General features: G+C 37.9%; 1 protein-coding gene across 3 annotated transcripts in view; it reads right to left on the bottom strand.

Moving 5' to 3' along the window:
• Positions 1–22,500, bottom strand: part of LOC136848694 (uncharacterized) — a 26,217-nt gene that overhangs the window by 3,595 nt on the left and 122 nt on the right. Inside the window, exons 1-4 of one of the 3 annotated variants that reach the window (XM_067121199.1) lie at positions 22,346–22,500; positions 20,576–21,065; positions 10,330–11,482; positions 3,471–3,695 (exon numbers count right to left, since the gene is read on the bottom strand). The exon at positions 22,346–22,500 is cut by the window's right edge and continues 122 nt beyond it. In XM_067121199.1, coding sequence (XP_066977300.1) covers positions 3,471–3,695; positions 10,330–11,482; positions 20,576–20,743 — 1,546 coding nt within the window. In that variant the 5' untranslated portion in view covers positions 20,744–21,065; positions 22,346–22,500. The remainder of the gene's footprint in view (positions 1–3,470; positions 3,696–10,329; positions 11,483–20,575; positions 21,066–22,345) is intronic. The other 2 variants (XM_067121198.1, XM_067121200.1) reach the window with 2 other exon arrangements.

Below are 22,500 nucleotides of genomic sequence, written 5' to 3'. Positions count from 1 at the left end.
CTTTTAGTTCCTCTTCTACACCACAAGAGTCACCTAGCGGGCGAAGAAGAAAGCTTCAGCTCTAATTAGCCAGTAACTTATTTTTTGTTGTGGGTGATGTAGGTGATGGTGGACACTTAGCTTCCCATTTAAAATCTGTCGGGGTTACGCGTTACCCTTCGTTTGGATTCGTTACAGGTGAAGGAAAGTTGTGTAATGTTACATTTATCCAGGTTGGCAATGATTATTATGACGACTGTTTACAAAATAATTACGCCGTCAAGTGAGCATTGTAATCTTAAATCATATGTTTTGGTGTGTTCTCTTCAAAGAAAAGTGGTAGAGCATGACTGCAGTCCTTACGTAAACTTACGATTAGTGTCAGTGACAATAAAAGCTTATTCGTTATTGGGCTTAATATAAATTGACTCCATTTTCTTGGCTGACGAAATGCAAAGCCTTTTATGGTCCATAAAACTGGCGAGAATAGGCGATGGTTAATCTTGTATATCGAAACTCGCAATGGAAAGAATTGTACAAGAGAAGTGGAAAAGTGAACTTCCGAACGACAGAAAAAGAGCCATCTGTTGTTCCCTTTAGATTTCCCGAATTCGGGAAAGTAGAACACCTAGGCCTACCAACCAACCTGAAAGGCTGTTTATTCGGACTCTGGAGCATGAGTCATAAAGTGGGGTTTCTTGTGGATTCAGCCTAGAATTATATGTGTTAGGAAAGGCTCTTTCGCGCGTGCTGTTTATTTTGGAATGTTTACACCGAAAATATTTGGAGGTCTTTGTGTGAGGGGCCGATTCCTGTGCACAGCTGGGGCCTGTGAATGTGAAAGGCTAATTTCTGTGTGCTGCTGTTAGGTAACAAGATTCTTGTGAGACACTACTTAGCATGGTAACCAATTAAATCAAGATTACCTCTTAAGCAACGAAATTCCATCTTGAGTTCGGCTGCATGGCTCTACCCCGACCCTATCAGTGCCCGTGGTAAGTAAATCTGTTTTATTTTTTCTTGAAGAAGTGGCGGGATTAACAGTCACCTTAGGCTGCTATATTTGCCTTAGTTCAAATTTGGCGATTTTAAGGTTAATATATAATGTAGAGGGTTAGGCTTAAAACTTGTAAATATTTTGGTTTGGTCTTCACGGCAGCCAGTCTACAAACGCACGAGGGGTTAAGACATTGTAGATTTTGTTTGTTCAACACTGTTATGGGGGTGCGTTCACTAATGATATACACATATATAACTAATGCGTAATTTCAAAACAGAGTTGAAAAAGAAAGGGAAAAAATAATGCAGTAGGACTATGCCTTAATGCCAAAATTAATCCAGTAAATATTGCGTGCTTGAAATTGATAACGAAAATATAATTCTTAGAAAGTAGTGGGGAGAAGGTAATCTGTGAAGGTGACTTTTGAGTTGCGTTGCCGTAAAAATATGCCAGATAATCAGAACTTGAGTATTAATATTTTAATCATAAATTGTATGCATCGCTGAGTTTTATAATAGGTAATGACGTAGGCTTTTAGAGGGTTATTAATGAAGTATGTGTTTGTAATACTTCTCAGAGAGAGTAATTTTAAAATTACGTTTATTGCCTTGCTTCAAAACCAGTCGTGTATAAGTAATAGGTACAGGTACTCTGAAATAGTGTTCGTGGGATCTTTCGCAGATGTATTGAAGAAGCATCGGAGCAAATGCGTAAAAAAGGCCATGTCAAATCAATTTTTATATAGTACTTTGAAAATGTGTGTTTTTTTTTTAAGATAAATGTTCAAGATTAGACCTATACCATTAATTAGTGTATATGACTCCCTTTTGTTAAATGCATCATCCTTCATGATGAATTATGGATTTGCATTGAATGTTTTGAAATTTGTGCGTACCCTTAGCAGTTGTGAATGGGTGTATGGCGAATGAGTTTTTACTTAACACTAAAGATTATACCATGTTATTTAATTTCCGATGAAAATTTATAGAAAATGGTGTAAAGCAGTGACGTCACAAATTTAATACTTAACATAATGAGTTTTGGTACGAGGGTGAAATATTTTTATATTGCGCAAAGCGATTGTCTGTTGGTTTCCACTGAAGGAAATATGATTTGTTAATGACGACGGTTTTATCTCTTAGACCTAGTTAGTGTAAACTCGATAATGCCAAGTATATCCATCTTTTCACGCTGGTATAAATTTGATAATGTTGATAACAATCATTAAAGACTGCGTTTATCAATGTAAGTTAATAATTAGAATGAAAGAATGACAAACATTTCCATTACAGTACAAAAAACGAAGGCCTGTGAAGGTGTTTATGTAAGTAGTGTGTAAATTTGTGATATGATAAGATAGCACTGGAAGTATGAAGCGCGAATGCTAAGAAATTATTAAAAAGCTGATCTCTGAACCATATGATCGTAAACGTGCTCTCTAAGTAGTGATTTGTAAACCCTTCCATATGCCATGGTTTGAAAATATACCTGCATTCGAAAAAAAAGTGTGTTACATGGATATCAAGAAGTCATCTGAAAATGTGCTAACGAGACTGTGATTAATGTAAGAATGTGCAAGAACCAATGAATTCGATTTCATTCCTAAGTACGATAACTTCAGACCGCCTGGAAATGATCTTGAACTGGAGATTTACCTACAAGAACAAGTAAGAAGCGCTCGCAGGAAAGATGAAAGTAAAGATCGTAGACACTGAGCTTTCGTCTATATTTCATGTCTTCGTGTCATTAGCAATAACCAAAGGGCAGTTTCATGTCTTCGTGTCATTAGCAATAAACAAAGTCCAGTTTCATGTCTTCATGTCATTAGCAATAAGCAAAGGGCATTTTCGTGTCTGTATGTCATTGGCAATATACTAAGTGCCTATTCAGTCCTCTTGTCACTGGCAGTAAACAAAGTGCACTCTCATGTCTTCGTGTCATTGACAATTGACAAAGTGGATTTTCATGTCTTCGTGTCACTGGCAAGAGTAACTTTTGGCGAGTAGATTCTGTTATTTATGAAAATTGCGGTACATCTGTGACAAATGACGTCTAAATCATACCATGTTTCATTACTGAACTCGGACTGTGAGTGCGAGAATTTTATTTCTGAAAAAAAAAAAACAAGTAAAAAATGCCCTAAGCTTCTTCACATGGAACAAGCTCACCAAAGGGGCCATTAACTCGAAATTCAAGCTTCCAAAGAATGTTGGTTTCAACCTCCCACAGCGGACCCCACACTGCAGCAGTGATTGGTCGTGATACAGAGCCAGTGATTTTTTCATACCTGGGGGAGACGCGAACCTGCGACATCTGAGTAGCATTCCACGACACTAACCACTAAACCAGGTCTTGAAATATAGGCGAAAGCTCAGTGTCTACGATCTTTCCTTTCACCTTCCCTGCGAGAGCTCCTTATGTTTATATGCTACGGGGCCATTGTGGCATTGGATGACTACAAGAAAGAACTGTAAAAAGACCTGATCCATACCTACTGCCACCTGTACATTTCCCATCCAGATCGCGTGGGCGTATCTGCCACTCGGTGACTTCACAACTTGACTTAGGATGGAGAACAGTCCCACCAGGACCTGGACCACGCCCGCTACGCCGTACACCACGCCCACGAGCACCCAGACGGCTGAAGATCCAGATCTCACGCCTATGACGACCCCTGAACATGCCAGAATGGGTCGTCGGGGTTTGTAGTTAAGGCCTGGAATGAAAGACATGAGTTAGTGGTCGTAAGTTCTTTCGTTTCATTTTAACGTGAGGCAGAAGCCACGCCCCTAGACATGATATAGGCCAGTTACTTAGTATTTTCGGATGGTATCTTTTATGAAGTGCATTTTCATGCCTTCATGCCATTGACAATAAACAAAGGTTATTTTCATGTCTTCATGTCATTGGCAATAAACAAAGTGCGTTTTCATGTCTTCCTGTCATTGGCAATAAACATAGTGCGTTTTGATGTCTTCATGTCATTGGCAATAAACATAGTGCGTTTTGATGTCTTCCTGTCATTGGCAATAAACAAAGTGCGTTTTGATGTCTTCATGTCATTGGCAATAAACAAAGTGCGTTTTCATGTCTTCCTGTCATTGGCAATAAACAAAGTGCGTTTTGGTGTCTTCATGTCATTGGCAATAAAAGTGCGTTTTGATGTCTTCATGTCATTGGCAATAAACGAAGTGCGTTTTGATGTCTTCCTGTCATTGGCAATAAACAAAGTGCGTTTTGATGTCTTCATGTCATTGGCAAAAAAAAGTGCGTTTTGATGTCTTCATGTCATTGGCAAAAAAAAAAGTGCGTTTTGATGTCTTCCTGTCATTGGCAATAAACAAAGTGCGTTTTGATGTCTTCATGTCATTGGCAATAAACAAAGTGCATTTTCATGTCTTCCTGTCATCGGCAATAAACAAAGTGCGTTTTGATGTCTTCATGTCATTGGCAATAAACAAAGTGCGTTTTGATGTCTTCATGTCATTGGCAATATACAAAGTGCATTTCCATGTCTTCATGTCATTGGCAGCTTACTAAGTACATTCACATGTCTTCATGTCATTGGCAATAACCAAAGGGCAATTTGATGTCTTCATGCCATAAACAATAAACAAAGGGCATTTTCATGTCTTTATGTCATTGGCAGTAAACAAAGGACATTTTCATGTCTTCATGTCATTAGCAATAAACAAAAGGGCAATTTCATGTTTTCATGTCATTAGCAATAAATAAAGGGCAATTTCATGTCTTCATATCTTTAGCAATAAATAAAGGGCAATTTCATGTCTTCATGTCATTAGCAATAAACAAAGGGCAATTTCATGTCTTCATGTCATTAGTAATAAACAAAGGGCAATTTCATGTCGTCATGTCATCAGCAATAAACAAAGGGCATTTTCATGTCTTCATGTCATTGGCAATATACTAAGTGCATTTTCATGTCTTCGTGTCATTGGTAATAAACAAAGTGCATTTTCTTGTCTTCATATAAACAAAGGACATTTTCATGTCCTCATGTCAATGGCAACAAACAAAGGACATTTTCATGTCTTCGTGTCATTGGAAATAAAGTGGATTTTCATTTCTTCATGTCACTGGCAAGAGTAACTTTTGTTGAGTAGATTCTGTTATTTAAGAAAATTGCAGTATATCTGTGATAAATGACGTCTAAATCATACCGTGTTTCATAACTGAACTCGGACTGTGAGTGCGTGAATTTTATTTCTGGAAAAACAAGTAAAAAATGCGCTGAAGTTTCTTCGGGCATTCGAGTTTTCTGTACAGAGTAAAATGCTGTATGAAACTTTCAGCCACTGCCCATGAAACTCAGCCACGGTCCAGTGGTGGCCTCAGCCACGGTCCGGTGGTGACCTATGTTGTTGGTACCTATAGCACTGCCAGAAGTACGATTATGGCTAACTTTAACCTTAAATAAAATAAAGACTACTGGGGCTAGAGGGCTGCAATTTGGTATGATTGATGATTGGAGGTTGGATGATCACCTTACCAATTTGCAGCCGTCTAGCCTTGGTAGTTTTTAAGATCTGAGGGCGAACAGAAAATGCAGACGGACAGACAAAGCCGGCACAATAGTTTTCTTTTGCAGAAAACTTAACCAAGTTCACACCATTTGCTTATGATGACACTCGCCTCATTCACCGTGACGAGATACTGAATTTTTCAAGAACGAAATAAAAGGAGAAAGAAAAATATAAAATTGTTATCTAATCCCCTGACCTTTCGTCTCCGAGCAACAGACCTTTGGTTAAAGTCAGGTATGCATTGATGTTAAAAGCATAGGCTAATGTATGTGAGATGAAACTGAAAGGTTAAGATTTGAAACAGCCCGGGAAAGGTCTCGGTTTATACGTGACTTGCCTTCAGTGTATCTCTTCTCGTAACCTTTCTCATTATTTAATAGCAACCCTTCTCATTACTTAATAGTAACCCTTCTCATTATTTATTAGCAATAAGATCCCCGTAGTGGGGTAGCCCTGTTAGTGCTCCTCACGCACGGTGCACTGTAGGCATTACTTAGTTTCTTTTCAGCATCCCTTTGGCTCTTAGCTGCAGCCCTTTTCATTCCTTTTGCTGTACCTCCATCCATATTCTTTCTTTCATTTTACTCTCCACCCTCTTCTAACAATTGTTTCAGTTGTTTCATAGTGCAACTGCGAGGTTTACCTCCTGTTACATCTTTGTAACCGTTTACTCTCAATTTTCCTTTCAGCACTGACTGACCTCATAGGTCCCAGCGCTTGGCCTTTGGCCTAAATTGTATTTTCCAGTCCCATTTCCAATAGCAATAACATTACTTTAATAATGCTTTGTGGCCCATCTGGATTTTGAGTTTGCTTAAGAAGCGTAAATGGGAAAAGTTCTGACAATTGTAATCATGTCTACAAACCTCCAGAGTTCGTGATGCGTAATGGTGAAGTTTGGGAACTATTGTAGTGTTGTTTTGAATTTCAGAAAACAAAACTTTAGGTATTACACAGGCAGTTCTTCGAAGCGTTTCCTTTAAATCAAGCATCTTTTTAATCAGATTTTGTTTGTCAACTTCGGTCAGTCCTTCCGTTTTCTGTATAGAAATAGTCCATCTGTTTTGCTATATAGAAATAGTTCATCTGTTTTGCTATATAGAAATAGTTCATCTGTTTTGCTATATAGATACAGTTCATCCTGTTTTGCTAAATAGAAATAGTCCGTCTGTTTTGCTATATAGAAATAGTTCATCGTGTTTTGCTATATAGAAATAGTCCGTCTGTTTTGCTATATAGAAATAGTTCATCCTGTTTTGCTATGTAGAAATAATCCATCTGTTTTGCTAAACAGAAATAGTTCATCCTTTTTTGCTGTGTCGAAATAGTTCATCCTGTTTTGCTGTATAGAAATGTCTCATGTGATATATATGTATACATATATATATACATATATACATTCATACATATACATATATATAGATACACATATATGTATGTATGACTGTGTATGTATATACAAATATATATATACATACGTTTTACATACATATATATAATTTCATGATATTACCTTGTAAAATGTATATCTTCCCATGATTTTGATATATTTACTGTTCTAGTTATCATGTGTTCTGTGTAACGTTACTAATTGTTGAAGTATCGTTTGTAATGCAATGTCAGATCTCAAAAGAGTTAGTGATTTCGATAGCTTAACAGCGTAATGTAGAATTAATAATACGTTTTTAATTAGCAACGTAGTATATCGGCAACACGTGTTTGTGTTCTGGAGGGCTTTGTTTAGCCTCGATTGTCATCGCGAAAGATAACATGTTGACAAGTCAGGGGAAACAGTAGGGTGCTCAGTTCTGAAAACCAACTTTGGTTCTTCGACTTGTTTTAAAAACATGCCGTTTATGATTAGCTGGCTGTTGTCTGTTTTGATCGTGTTAAAATTTCGTTAAAAGCTTTGTCCCATACAATTTTCTGGTAAAGACCTGCACCTTTTGAGAAATACAAATAAGTTGTTTCACTGAAGCCCAAGGCAATTCCGTCATGTTTAAGATTACATAGCTCTGATCACGTGTTGGTCTAACGCGCTAGTTTTGGCCCCGAAACGTTGCTCAGGAAGTGACGATATCTTTCTCTTCTAGAATTTCCTCTTGTATCTCGTTCCCAAAATGCCTTAAAATTACGTCATCTGATTGTTTCATTTCTTGCTGGAATACTAAAAACTTGCTCATTCTGATTTCAGAGACCGTTCTTGTGGTTCTCTCTCTCTCTCTCTCTCTCTCTCTCTCTCTCTCTCTCTCCAAAAGAGAGAAGTTATTAACGTAAAATATTTGTGTGGTCATTGATATTAAACTTAGCTTTTGAGATCTGAATGTAGGAAAAGTGTATATTCGTAACGGTGCCTATCAGAAGTGTGCTTTGTTTGCGAAAGTAAGCTAAAGTGAATTTTACTTATTACCATGGTGTCATAAGGTTTATTGAGGAATTTTTGCCTTAGTGAAATTGTTTTTTGGTAATTCTTTTTATGCATTTTTGTGTGTTCTTGTGTTTACAATCTCTTGATTTTTCACATTTTATATAGTGGTGATTTAACATTTATCTATTTAGCAATTCAAGTATCTCTTAATAATTTAACATTGCATACTTGATTTAATTTTCATTTACTAAGATTTTCTTTTCAAATCTTGAGTAATTCTTGATAGTTTAAATTTTCCTTGGTTAATTTAATTTCTTGATAAAGTTTTTGTGATTTAGTTTTGTTTAATAATTTAATTCAAGAATGAATTATGTTTTGTGTTGTTTTCAAGTAATAGTAAGTTTTTTCGGATTGTTAATTCTAATTATAAATTTTGAATTAAAAAATAAATTTTTGTATTTAAATTTATTTTTAAAAAGTGTTTCATTTACTGACCACCAGTTAATAGGATTAATTGTGTGCATGAGGCAAAGTGATAAACATGTTTTGTTCCTTTAGTTTTGTTGAAGTGAATTAAGACCAGGGAAATAGTTAAAGTTGTTTGACGGAGTGATGCCCTTTTGCTCTAGTATATATTTTCTTGTTTAATTGTTGATACCTCGCACTTGTTTTGATACACTTGATTAATAAGTTTTTTAAGGGATCACTGTTACCTTTAGAGTACTCAGTCGTAATTTTTATTGTTATGAGAGTTCAGGTATCTTGCTGAAGCGAGGTAAATTTTTGAATTCTGTAATTAGTTGTGTAATAACCAGGTACTTGGTGCACATCATGACAATATATATATATATATATATATATATATATATATATATATATATATATATATATATATATATATATATATATATATATATATACTGTATATATATATATATATATATATATATATATATATATATATATATATATATATACAGTATATCTCAGTCTGTGAAGGGTTCGGAAAGGTCCGTACGGGGCAACTAATGTTTATTGTCTCGTTTCCACAGTGGAAAAAGTTAAGTATACCTTAGTTTGACCAGACCACTGAGCTGATTAACAGCTCTCCTAGGGCTGGCCCGAAGGATTAGATTTATTTTACGTGGCTAAGATCCAATAGGTTACCTAGCAACGGGACCTACAGCTTATTGTGGAATCCGAACCACATTATAGCGAGAAATGAATTTCTGTCACCAGAAATAAATTCCTCTTATTCTTGATTGGCCGGTCGGTAGAGAGTAAATATGAAGTATATATCATAAAAGCTATTTCAGTAGTATTTAGTTGTTATCTGTCTTTAATTATTTTATTATTAACTCCCTCCAGTAGCTAATGCCGACAGGGAAAGGTATCCTGACGTAATTCGCTTCAATTTGCCTAATGACTTACCACTCAAACAGTGCTTGAACGGCTATGCTCTAGGCATCGCTGGTGGGTACAGTGACTAAAGTTTACGAAAAGCCAGTTTTTATCATAATTCGCTCCAAATTGTAATAAAACCTGACCTTTTGTAAACTTTTGTCACATGACTCCACAACGAAGCCAAGAGTTTAGTTGAAGCTACTGTCTGAGTATTTAACTATGACAGGAATTCCAACTTTTTCCTGATGCCATTAACTAATACAGGAGGTGAGTCGTAAATATAGAAAATTTTTGTGTATGTATGTCTATTATCTTAGATCAGATAGGGAACACTAGGTCAGGGCATCGTATTAAAAACCAAGTACGAACAATTGCAGCATGAAGTGTGTTAGATGGTAGAAGATCATCGGGGTGAAAAGCATTGTACTTGAGTGAGTGAATGGACGTGAGACCAGGAACATTAACAGCCTACTAATGCAGATTTAGGAGCCAGTGTGAAAATTGGTAAAGAGGGTTGGTAAAAATGGAATATTGTATTACTAGCGAGATGGCGCTCGCGTTACGCTGCGCGGGGTAGGAGGGTGGATGTGTCATGTTTCCCCTACCCTCCCGATCCCCTACCTACCCCGCCCCCACCCGGGGCGGACAAACAACAAAGGTCCACTCGGCTTTTATTAATGTCGATAGATAATGGCTCACTTCGAATCGATGGGGAAACGTGTAGGCTTAGAGAAGGTACTCTGTTTATATTCCAAGTAAAGGAGTGCCCCTCATCCTCTTACGTTATGAATAAATCAAAAACATCAAAAGCAGAAAGTCACCGTTGAAGAGTTGCATTATGTATATTCTATAGGAAATAGCGACTAATGAAGGAGAGGAAGTGAAAATGCAAGCAGATCAATTGAATCGGCTAAAGGAAGAAAAATGATTTGTAACTAAGGTTAGTCATGCCATAGCACTTGAATGTATAGGAGAAAACTTAACTCTTATAACTACATATGAATGAATGTAAGCATTAACTAACATTGACTTACCAATCGTATTCTTTTCCAATGAATTCTGCGGCTGTTGGACTAAGAATTCTGCCCTGATTTCATCTCCGAGAACCCCTTCGTCAGTATTAATTGTGCGACTTTTATTGACAGACGTCCCATCAGCCAGGTCGGTCGTGGGAGTCGTTACGATGATGTCAGTTTTCTTATCTAATAACACATCCTGATGGTTTTTATATTCTTTTCTGTTCTGATTCCGAACTCTCTTCTTTTGCTTCTTTTTGTTCCGCCTTTTCTTCTTCTTCTTCCTCCTCCTCCTGTAGGAGGCTTGGTTATCATACTCTTGTTTGTTAAGGAGATGCTCTTCCATCTCTGTTCGATTCTCCTTGACGTATATCCCGCCATTCCGGACAGGGAGATCCCCCGCGTCGATCGCGTTCTGCTCAACAGGGGTCGTAGATCTTTCGGTGGTAATAGAGTTTTCCGTGCTGGAGATTTCCGTTTCCTTTTCCTCTTGCGGGAAATGTATAATGTTTTCATCATCAGCCGCTGGGCCCTTACCGAGAGATTTATCTTGACCTTCGTTGGGGGCATTTGCGTGCCTTTCTGTCACCTTGTAAAGGACCTCCCTTATGCCGTCGCTCGCAGCGGTTACGGTGCCGTCGTAGGCGCCAGTGTACATTTCAAAGGGCGAAGATGAAGTTAGAGGTCCGTTACTGTCTAATCTTTCGTCTCTTTCTTCTTCTGCCGCGAAATCTGGAAGGTCGAGACCTGGAAAAGCTGTTGGACTGGAGATGCTTTCAAGGCTTGTTTTTAAATCCTGGAAACCGAAGGTGGTGTATGATGTCGGTGGCCATTCAAGGAAGGACCCATCGCCGCCACCTCCTCCCTCAGTAGTAAATCCTTCGAGGGCTGCGGATGTCGTCGTGCTCTTGGTATTTCCGTCAGCCCCTGTGGTAATCGTGGCCTGCGAAGGACCTGTGGATGATTCTGTCGCGGCCGTTGAATCCGGGATCTTGAAGGAGGCGTCGATTGGTGGGGTGGTGATGGCGGGAGTGGGGAGGTTGTTGTCCCCCGGCGTTGACGGTTCGTTCTCCTCGACGATGGAGGTTGTGGAGGTGTAGTCGATCACCGGGTGTCTTTCGACGGACACAACACGACAGAAGCCGAGAGGCCCGACGGACGAAACGACCACCTGATCAAGATAATAGAGAGAAAAAAATTAGTACTCTCCCAATATGCTGGTATTTCAGTGCCTTGCGCTATCTATCTATCTACTTCCACTACTTAAGCTTCAGGAAACACAACAGATTAAATGCTTACTCTTCTTTAAATAGTTGGGTGAATTGCCACTGTCTTTTCCCCATAACAGAAACAAAAATAAATCAGCTGTCACAACAAGTAGAACACTTACCTATACTCTTGAGCGTAGCTGAAATAGACAAAAGGAACCAGGCCATAAGCTTTTTAAGGGGGTCCGGGCAAAGGGTTTTAGAAGTGACAGTTCAAGGCATTCATTTCTTAAGGGTTATGAATACCTCGTTTGAGGGTTACCGCTTAGATTGTGAAGGCACAGAAAAGAAAATCTTGAATGATTCATGCAAATGTGTGTTTAGTAACGTAATCATACCGTTTAAAAGGGCAATAATATATGAGTGGGTCTAGATGGCAAGTCCCAACCTGTTTCATGGGACCTGTGGTGGGAGAGACAGGGCCACGGCTGGACAACTGGCAGGTCTAAGCGTAGAGATTATTCTTCGTAAAGTATCGTTGCAACACAGTCAATGAATACATGGATGCGCACTGCATTAAACAGGGATTCCTTGTGGGAGGTAGTGCCGTCAGTGCACTTCATGTGGTACACTGTTACCCAGTACTTAAGGTTCTTTGCAGCGTCCCCTCAGCCCCTAGCTGTAACTCTCCCCCCCCCCCCCACACCCCCCTTTCACTCCTTTTTCTGTACCTCAGTTTATATTTGCTTTTTTCCACCTTACTTTCCACCCTCTCCTAATAATTGTTTTATAGTGCAGCTGCGAGGTTTTCCTCCTGTCACTCCTTTCAAACCGTTTTACTAATCCATAGATTTCGAGGTCGCTGAGATGACACTCCCCATGCCCTGTAAGTCCAAGTTTAGCCCCGATTAGAAGGGGGTGTCAGAAGGGGTAAAAATATAAAATGTCAAATATGCTGGGCAGTGTAATTGAAGCAACTATCTTAACAGGAAAGGGAGAAATAGAGAGAGTAGAGGGGAAGTTAGGGAGGAGAAAGAGGGTAAAGAGTGAGGGAGAGTTGGAGAGAGAGAGAGTGAGAGGGAGAGAAAGTGAGAGAGTAGCGGGAGTGTTAGGGAGGGGAAAGAGAGAGAGAGAGGGAGTACAGGGGGCATTAGGGAGGAGAAAGAGAGGAAGGGTGAGGGAGAGTTGGAGAGAGAGAGTGTTTATCGGTTGTCATGTAGATTTTTCCCGGGCAGCGCCTGGTTGGTCAGCTAGTTTTGAATAAACATCAGCTGGGAACATAGGTTGATAGGTAGGTAGAAACTTCTTTTAACGATATATACATACACATATATATATATATATATATATATATATATATATATATATATATATATATATATATATATATATATTATATATATATATATTATATATATATGTATATATATATAATCCATATAAACAAGATAATTAGATATGTATATATTATGTTTTTATACATATATATATAGCCTATGTATGTATGTATGTATTATATATATATATATATATATATATATATATATATATATAATTACTAAGAGGACCTCATTGAAACTGGATGGCAACTAGCAGAGATATTTATTCAAGAAAAGTTACAAGGTCTCAGGACTCATTGCCACGTATCCGTAGAATGATGGATACTTGACAATGAGGACTGTTTGTCCTGGAAAGCTTGTAACTTTTCTCGAATAAATATCACCGCTATATACCATCCAGTTTCAATGAGGCCTTTTTAGTAATTGTATTAATGCACGGAACAATTGTGTAAGTGATAAAGTGTGTATATATATATATATATATATATATATATATATATATATATATATATATATATATATATATATATATATATATATATATATATATATATATATATATATATATATATATATATATATATATATATATATATAAATGGTATAGTAAATATATTCAGATATATATGTATGTATAATTATTATTATTATAATTATTATTATCATTAAATAGTAGTAACTGTGCAGTCTTTCCTCAATCACTGACAAACCCCTGCTGAACAACAAATGTAATATAATCGATCAAGAAAATTGTGAATATTGAAATCAAACGACTACAGAACAAACCTAGACGCTTCACGAATCGTTCCCGAGGCTGCTCGTCGGTTCCGAAGTCGGGTGATGCAAGCAGATCTCATTGAAAGGAAGATTAGACTAGACATATTAACCCAGGGTTATTGAGGCCAGACCCGCTGGATAAAGTCTTCTTAAAGCCGAACGTGAAACAGATTATTAACCGCGGCGCCTAATCGTCCGATCTCCCCGAACATTAACAGACGGATCATTGAACCAAGAACCCCCAAAAAGTCACGATGTTCCAATTGCGTTTGTATGCGAACCAGATTGTTTCTCATTACCTGTGTAATTACCGCTCGAAAAACTAACACTGATGCTTTCTTTTCGTAGGGTTTCAATGGACGAGCGTCGTGTATGCGATTCGAAATGTATGCATGTACGTATGTATGCATTTATATATATATATGTGTATATATATTTTATATATATATATATATATGTGTGTTTAGATTTTCTATTTATGTTATGCACACGCGCGCGCGCACACACACACACACACACACACACACACACACACACACACACACACACATATATATATATATATATATATATATATATATATATATATATATATATATATATATATATAAAATGTTATGATGTATGTGACTAAAATTCGTAAAATACATATATAGCCTAAATTCATACGTGCGTACATACATACATGACGCTCTTGCATTGAAACTCCACAAAAGGAAAGCGTCAGTGTTAGTTTTTCGAGCTGTAAGTACGCCGGTAATGAGACAATTTGGGTCGCATACAAAGGCAAATGGAACATCGTGACTTTTTGGGGTCTTAGTTCAATGATCCGCCTGTTAATTCCCGGGAGGATGGAACGATTAGACGCCACGTTAAAAATCTGTTTCACGTTCGGCTGTACGAAGACTTTACCCAGCGGGTATGGTTTCAGTAACCCTGGGTTAACAAGTCTAGTCCAATCTTCCTTTCAATTAGAGCCGCTTGCATCACCCGACTTCGGAACCGACGAGCAGTCTCGGGAACGATTCTAAGTTTGTTCTATTATTGTTTGAATCCGTAGAGGGGCAGTGCCGTAAGTGCACTTCATGCGGTGCACTGTAGGCATTACTTGAGGTTCTTGGCAGCGTCCCCTCGGCCCCTAGCTGCAACCCCTTTCATTCCTTTTACTGTACCTCCGTTTTTATTCTTTTTCTCCCACCTTGCTTTTCATCTTCTCCTAACAATTGATTCACAGTGCAACTTCGAGGTTTTCCTCCTTATACACCTTTCAAACCTCCATACTGTCAATTTCCGTTTCAGCGCTTTGCCTTGTGCCTAAATTCTACAGTATATTTGTTCTGTTCTATAATTTCTTGAATTAATTATCCAAGACTTTTTTATTGATTATATTGGATTTGTTGTTAAGCAAGCGTTGGTCAGTGATTCGAGCAATGCTTTGCACTGCTATCACTATTAATGTCCATAACTTTTTCCTTGTTATTTTTAACTTTTCTGTGAAAAGGTCGAATAATAATACTAAGCTGCTAGGCCTTTTAAGTGAGCTAACACGGCATAGAATAATTATTCTGTTACTGATTAACTCTTTGGTCTTAAGATAAGACATAGAGGTCTGTTACTGATTAACCCTTTGGTCTTAAGATAAGAGATAGAGGTAAATACCCACCGAAAAATCCATTTATCAGTAAAATAAGGTTTAAGATCCCATAATCCAGATTAACTGTTAAAACGAATAATTTGGCGATGGCACTTTACACAGTCTTTAATTAATTAATATACATGTCATTCCGAACCCTAAGTCCCCGTAGTTGGTTAGTGCTGTCAGTGCACCACATGCGGTGCGCTGTAGGCATTACTTAAGGTTCTTTGCAGCGTCCCCTCGGTCCCTCGCTGCAACCCCTTTCGTTCCTTTTACTGTACCTCCTTTCGTACTCTGTTTAATCCATCTTACTTTCTACCCTCCCCTAACAATTTATTCATAGTGCAACTGCGAGGTTTTTCTCCTTTTACACCTTTCAAACCTTTTACTGTCAATTTCCGTTTCAGCACTGAATGACTTCATAGGTCCCAGTGCTCGCCTTTGGTCTAAATTCTATATTCGATTCAATTCAATCCATTAACAATTCATTTATTTATCAAACAATTTTGCACTTACATCAGATTTCCTTTTTCTGGCTTGTATCATTTCATCCATACAGCAAATTGAGACATCCCGTTATCTCATACTTACTTGTAGACCAAACCAGCCTTTCTCCCTTCTACTGTTCTAACACACTTCACCTCTATCATAAAATCTGTCAGCCGTACTCAGCAACTTGTCTTCAACATCCTTCAACATCCTCAAAACCCTCCATATTGCCTTAATGATTCTATCGTGAGCTTGTTTTAGTCGTATGTTTGCCACGTAGTTTTTTCTTTTTATTTTCAGACTTCTCTCGTAGCTGTTTCATAACAAAACCTTAATCCACACGTCCTCTTCTTTATCAAACCTGACAATGATTTTCATTTATCAGTCTTTTTGTTATCTGTCTTAATATCCCACTCAGAATCTTAATGTCCACCTTCCCTGTTATGTTAAGTACGTCAATGCATTTATAATACTTAGTTTCCTCTCTGCCACCTTATTCGTATACAAGGGAACAATCATTCCTGTCACCCATTCATTAGAAGCAGGACACTTCCATGCAAACCCTGGCCAGTCACTCAGACACCTTCCGCAGTACCATATTCTCTTACATGATAACCCTTAACTTATGTTGTGTTTCCATTCTCCAACCACTTAATTCCCCTCCTCAAGTCCTGAACAGTCACTTCTACAATCATTCTTAAACTCACACAAACCCCGTCCACCCTTGCATCATTCAACCTGGCCTCTCCTCTATTTTCCACTTCCAGCAAATCTTCAAAATGTTAACACATCGACCCAGCTTCAGACAGCATTCTGTGCATTCGCACCGGCGTTCTCAGACCCACGATGAACAAATGGGTCTCAGAATTCAGTTGTGTGATTGAATATATATATATATATATATATATATATATATATATATATATATATATATATATATATATATATATGTATATATATATATATATATGTATATATATCTATATATATATATATATATATATATATATATATATACATACATACATACATACATACGTATATATATGTGTATGTATATGTATGAAACGTGCCAGAGAGAAAATGAAACAAAAGGTATGAATCCTGACTTGTTTTATGATAATTGGACGTCTTCAAGAGAGTTGGCTCATAATAACAGAAATTTGCATTATATATTGCTAGGGTGAAAACACAGCACAAACGAGCATACAGACTATTCAGACTGCCCACACCAGGAAACAAGTAAAAAGTGCGCCGAAGTTTCTTCGGCGCAATCGAGTTTTCTGTACAGCGTATAATCAATACCACCGAAAATTGGTCTATCTTTCGGTGGTCTCGGTATAATGCTGTATGAGCCGCGGTCCATGAAACTTGAACCACGGCCCGGTGGTGGAATGTCCTATATCGTTGCCAGACGCACGATTATGGCTAACTGTAACCTTAAATAAGATAAAAATTACTGAGGCTAGAGGGCTGCAATTTGGTGTGTTTGATATTGGGAGGGTGGAGGATCAACATACCAGTTTTCAGCCCTCTAGCCTCAGTAGTTTTTAAGACCTGAGGGCGGACAGAAAAAGTGCGGACGGACGGATAAAGCCGGAACAATAGTTTTCTTTTACAGAAAACTAAAAACAAGAGATGTAATCCTCCTTTATATCAGAGGGCCAGTTTGCCGGTTATAAATATAGGCTTTCCTGTGTTTTTTGTCAATAGAACCAATATGTCAGATCTTAAATTTTACATGCTGATTTTGAAATAGATCAGTCTTATGCATTTTTAATCACCCAATTTTCGTATGTTATATAATTCCTGTGTCTTGTGGTCCTTTGTATTTAAACGAATCTATACTACATATATATATATATATATATATATATATATATATATATATATATATATATATATATATATATATATATATAGCATAATATATACACGTATATATATATATATGTATGTATATATATGTATATATATATATATATATATATATATATATATATATATATATATATATATATGTATATTATTCATTTTTGTTGTAAGGTCTCTGTCGGTTTGAGAGTAAGGCCAATTTGAATCGAATTTTAATGTTTACTAAAACTGATAAGTCATCGTCCATGTCAGTGGTTGTTTCTTGGAATTCTCATCCTCCTCCAGTTCACCTCAATTTTTAGTCTTCCTTTCTTTAAGAAAGTAAAATCCTTTCCTCGTCGATTCGCACTTTTATCTTAGGTTTTCCTTTCCATCGGACTCAGTGCTTAGCCTAATTCTCTTGGTTGAAGAAACATTTATAAGACCAGTAAGCTAAATGAACTTCTTGAAGATCTATCTACCTATCTATCTATCTATCTATCTATCTATCTATCTGTCAGTCTATCTATCTGTCTGTCTATCTATCTATCTGTCAGTTTGTCTGTCTGTCTATCTATCTATCTATCTATCTATCTATCAATCCATCTGTTTGGCTGTCTATCTATCTATCTATCTATCTGTCTGTCTGTCTGTCAGTCTGTCTGTGTTTCTATCTATCTATCTGTCTATCTATCTCTGTCTGTCTGTCTGTCTGTCTATTTATCTATCTATCTATCTATCTGTCTATCTATCTATCTATCTGTCTGTCTATCTATCTGTCTGCCTGCCTGCCTGCCTGCCTGCCTGTCTGTCTATCTGTCTATCTATCTATCTATCTATCTGTCTGTCTGTCTGTCTATCTATCTATCTATCTATCTATCTATCTATCTATCTATCTATCTATCTGTCTGTCTATCTATCTATCTATCTATCTATCTATCTGTCTGTCTGTCTAACTATCTGTCCGTCTGTCTGTCTGTCTGTCTATCTATCTGTCTGTCTATCTATCTATCTGTCTGTCTGTCTGTCTATCTATCTATCTATCTGTCTATCTATCTATCCTTGCGTTTGACTAGATTCGCGTGAAGACACCTAGGATATATAATCTAGGGTAATGTAAGATCTTTTATCCTGTCCTTCGTGAGAGGTAATGAAAGACGCGAGTTCTCCATTCCTCTCTGAGGTCGATTGCGTGTTCTCCGTTACTGGTTTGACCCAGTTTCACTGATAATTTGACCCAGTATCATGCTTTACTTACCCCACATTTATTACTCCATGTCGTTTATAAGACCTAATTTCAGTACTTACCTAACCCAGTGTCATTATTTGTTTAATAATAATCCCCTGTTTCGCCAGTTAATGCATATAATTGGACCATTTGTCCGTTAAGCAAATAAAGAATGTCCGCTCTGTGGCCTATTTAATTTACTTATTGGAGAAGTTATAGCCCATTACAGTTCCTTTCCTTCTCACCCACACCAAACAGGATGACCGGAATTCGGGACTGTCGCCACCCAGTCCTTCCCATCTCGCCATTCCCCCTCCCCCTCCCCTGCCCTTTCCCCAATCCCCAAAATCTCCCCCTTATCTCTCTCTCTCTCTCTCTCTCTCTCTCTCTCTCTCTCTCTCTCTCTCTCTCTCTCTCTTCCCCAACCTCCAAGAGCCATTCGGTATCCCTTTTTTATTGAGTCAACGGGACATGCTGTTAATTTTTATGGCCCACGGCATCAGCTAGAAATATTATTGTCTCCTTTCCCCCCACCCACACCCTACCCAAAGTTCCATGTGAGGTCGTCCGTTAAATGCGAGATTGTCCTTTAAAGGACATATCGTCCGTGAAGTGTCCTCTCTCTCTCTCTCTCTCTCTCTCTCTCTCTCTCTCTCTCTCTCTTTCCTGACTGCCTACTGCGACGTCTTGCCTACGACTGGCCACATTATAGTCACTGTACACGAGGGAGAAATGTGCTCCATAATGAGGTTACGGTTTTCCAGATCGATCGAGTATTCGCCTGGGTTCAAGGTTGGCCTACTTTGGTTATTTTCTTTTAAGATTGCTCTTTCCATTTTTTCCTTTTTAAGTTTCTGTAGCGTTTGTGTACATTTTTGTCTTAATTCAAAGAGAAATGCGTGCATGTATTACATCTTCCGAAGCTTCAGCGGCTCTTTGAAAGTGTCGACCCAGTGATCAGTTCAACGCAGCATAGACGCTTCCCTCAGAAATTTACCACAAATAAAACTACGAAATAAACTCTCTCTCTCTCTCTCTCTCTCTCTCTCTCTCTCTCTCTCTCTCTCTCTCTCTCTCTCTCTCTCTCCCAGTGTGCTTTACGGTTTCGTGTGCCAGCTTTCGTTTTATTCTCCGCTGCCGTGTGTAACTTGCGTTACATAACCGTTATTCACTCCCGAAGCATGACATTTTAGTCGAGTCCTCCTTCCCTAACTCACTTTTACGATTTCAGGTGAAAATATTCCTGAAAGTTCCAAGGCCGCGGGTGCTGGTGTCAGCGCAGAGAACCGATATGAAATTTTATTATCGGGCAAATTGAAAAAGAGGTAAAAAAGCACAAGCAGATAGACGGAAAGAGAGAGCAAGTGGTGATAGGCCTTGAAACAGACATGCAGTACGATGAGCAAACTGAAGGAAATCCCCTGCAAACATGCAAACACATTCGTGTTCCATCACGCTAGAGGAAAGATACGAGCGCTCGTGCGCTCTGTGTAAACATGCTTAATGAAATAAAAACGAAGGACGAGACATAACATTTGAAACAAACACGTACAAACACACACACACACACACACACACGCACAGATGTACACGTGCGCCTTACCCAAAAGCACAATTAATATGAAGGAAAACAAACACGCAAGCATATGTAAACATGACGGGCGGCTCCAACTCAAGTTCTAGAGAATATACTCTCTAGAGAATATACTCCCTAGGCCTTGCTCCAACTCACCTGGAAAGTGACCTCCTGAAGAGCTTGCGCGTGCACAAGCGTGTACCTGACGTACCAGGTGGGCTGGGTGACGGAGATGACGCTGACGATGCCCGTTAAGAGGGTCAGACCGATCCAGATGCCGACGACCCACCAGGAGGTCATCAGATAGGCCGATCGTGCCCTCATTTTAAAAGGTGCGGTATCAATTTTTGTTTCCGGAAGGTCAGCGTTGACCTTGTTCTTTAATTCTCCATGGTCGGGTTTATCCTTTATCCATGACTTTTGAGAGCAGCGTTCGGGTCTTTCCACTTTCCGTCATTGTTTTTCATTTTATCTGGATTCATTATCCACTTTCTGTAATGTCACTTAGTTTATTATCTCCGCTCACCCGGTCAGCAAATGTCACATTTTGATAAATGTCAATAAATCCAACGGAGTTTTGTGTATTTTCGGTTAATAATTTTCCCTGTCAGTCATGTTATAATCCTTCCTTGATGATTATTCACACCTGGATAAATGTCAAGGGAGTTCAGCTATTTAAAATACCATGATTTGATCATGAGCGGCAAATATCATTCTCAGATATAAAACTGAACTTGTATCTCAAACATATTAGTGTAGATTGATTTTATGTTGAAATGATCCCCAGCAAGTTATTTAATTATTATACATCCAATAAAAATACGTTAATGTGCAAAGTGACTGATTGTTACGACGTATCATTTTTCCATTAGAATACGAAAAATCTCTTGACTCTATTAAAGATTACAGAAATATAGATATTTGAGGTATACGATATATATATATATACATATATATATATATATATATATATATATATATATATACATGCATATTTGTACTGTATATACACATACATATATATATGTATTAACTTTATCACATACACAATTGTTCTGTGCCTTAGTAGAATTACTAAAAGGACCTCATTCAAACTGGATGGTATCTAATGGAGTTTTTATTCAAAAAGTTACAAGCTTTCTTGGACAAACTCCATTAGATACCATCCAGTTTGAATGAGGTCCTTTTAGTAATATATATATATATATATATATATATATATATATATATATATATATATATATATATATGTGTGTGTGTGTGTGTGTGTGTGTGTGTGTGCAAATATTTATATATTTATATTGGTGTATATATAAATATATATATACATAAAGTCATGATTACACCCACACACCCTCTCTCTTACACAAACACATACGCACAGCACACAAACATGTAAATATATAAGCATGCATGCGTGCGCGCTGTGCACGCGCGCCCGTGTAGATTACTACAGAAAATATGTAAATACGAGATCATGCATAGAGATAATAGACAATAAGACAGCCGGAAAACGTTCGTGTTTGCATCCAGATCGTGACCGAGAGGTTTTTTGGCGTTTCTATTTTTGACAGAATAGCTTTGCTTATAATGGCTCTATTCATCAAAACCAAATCCTTTGATATTACGTTATTGTTCTGGAGTGACACGCGATCTCCATCGGGCTCGTAATAAATACCGCAGCTTCGCTCTGCAGGCCGCATGAAAACATTCTCTTCCTCTTTCTTTATCGGTCGGGAATGATTTCGACCTTTTGCTTTGCTTTTTTAACGGTTTGCGCTCGCATTCTGGAAAGTACATCGTGTGAATGCATTTTCTCTTTCATATGCAGGGTTTTTTCCTCTTTTTCATTATTTTCTCAGGCTTTGTTATCGATACTAGGTAGTAATGTATTGCTCCAGTACTGGATAATAATTATAAATGTACCTGCAAAGTCTGCTAGACATAACACCACATTTTGTTTCAATCACCCAAGAATTTATCAACTCTACGGACTTAGCAATCCACGATTCACATTATCTCTGCCCTTCGCACAGTGCCACTTTCCGCTGACTAGAAGCTGCTTGAGTGCCGCCTCCTGC

The sequence above is a fragment of the Macrobrachium rosenbergii genome, chromosome 19 (genome assembly GCF_040412425.1).
Source record: "Macrobrachium rosenbergii isolate ZJJX-2024 chromosome 19, ASM4041242v1, whole genome shotgun sequence".
NCBI lineage: Eukaryota > Metazoa > Arthropoda > Malacostraca > Decapoda > Palaemonidae > Macrobrachium > Macrobrachium rosenbergii.
This window is presented reverse-complemented; position numbering and strand designations above follow the sequence as displayed.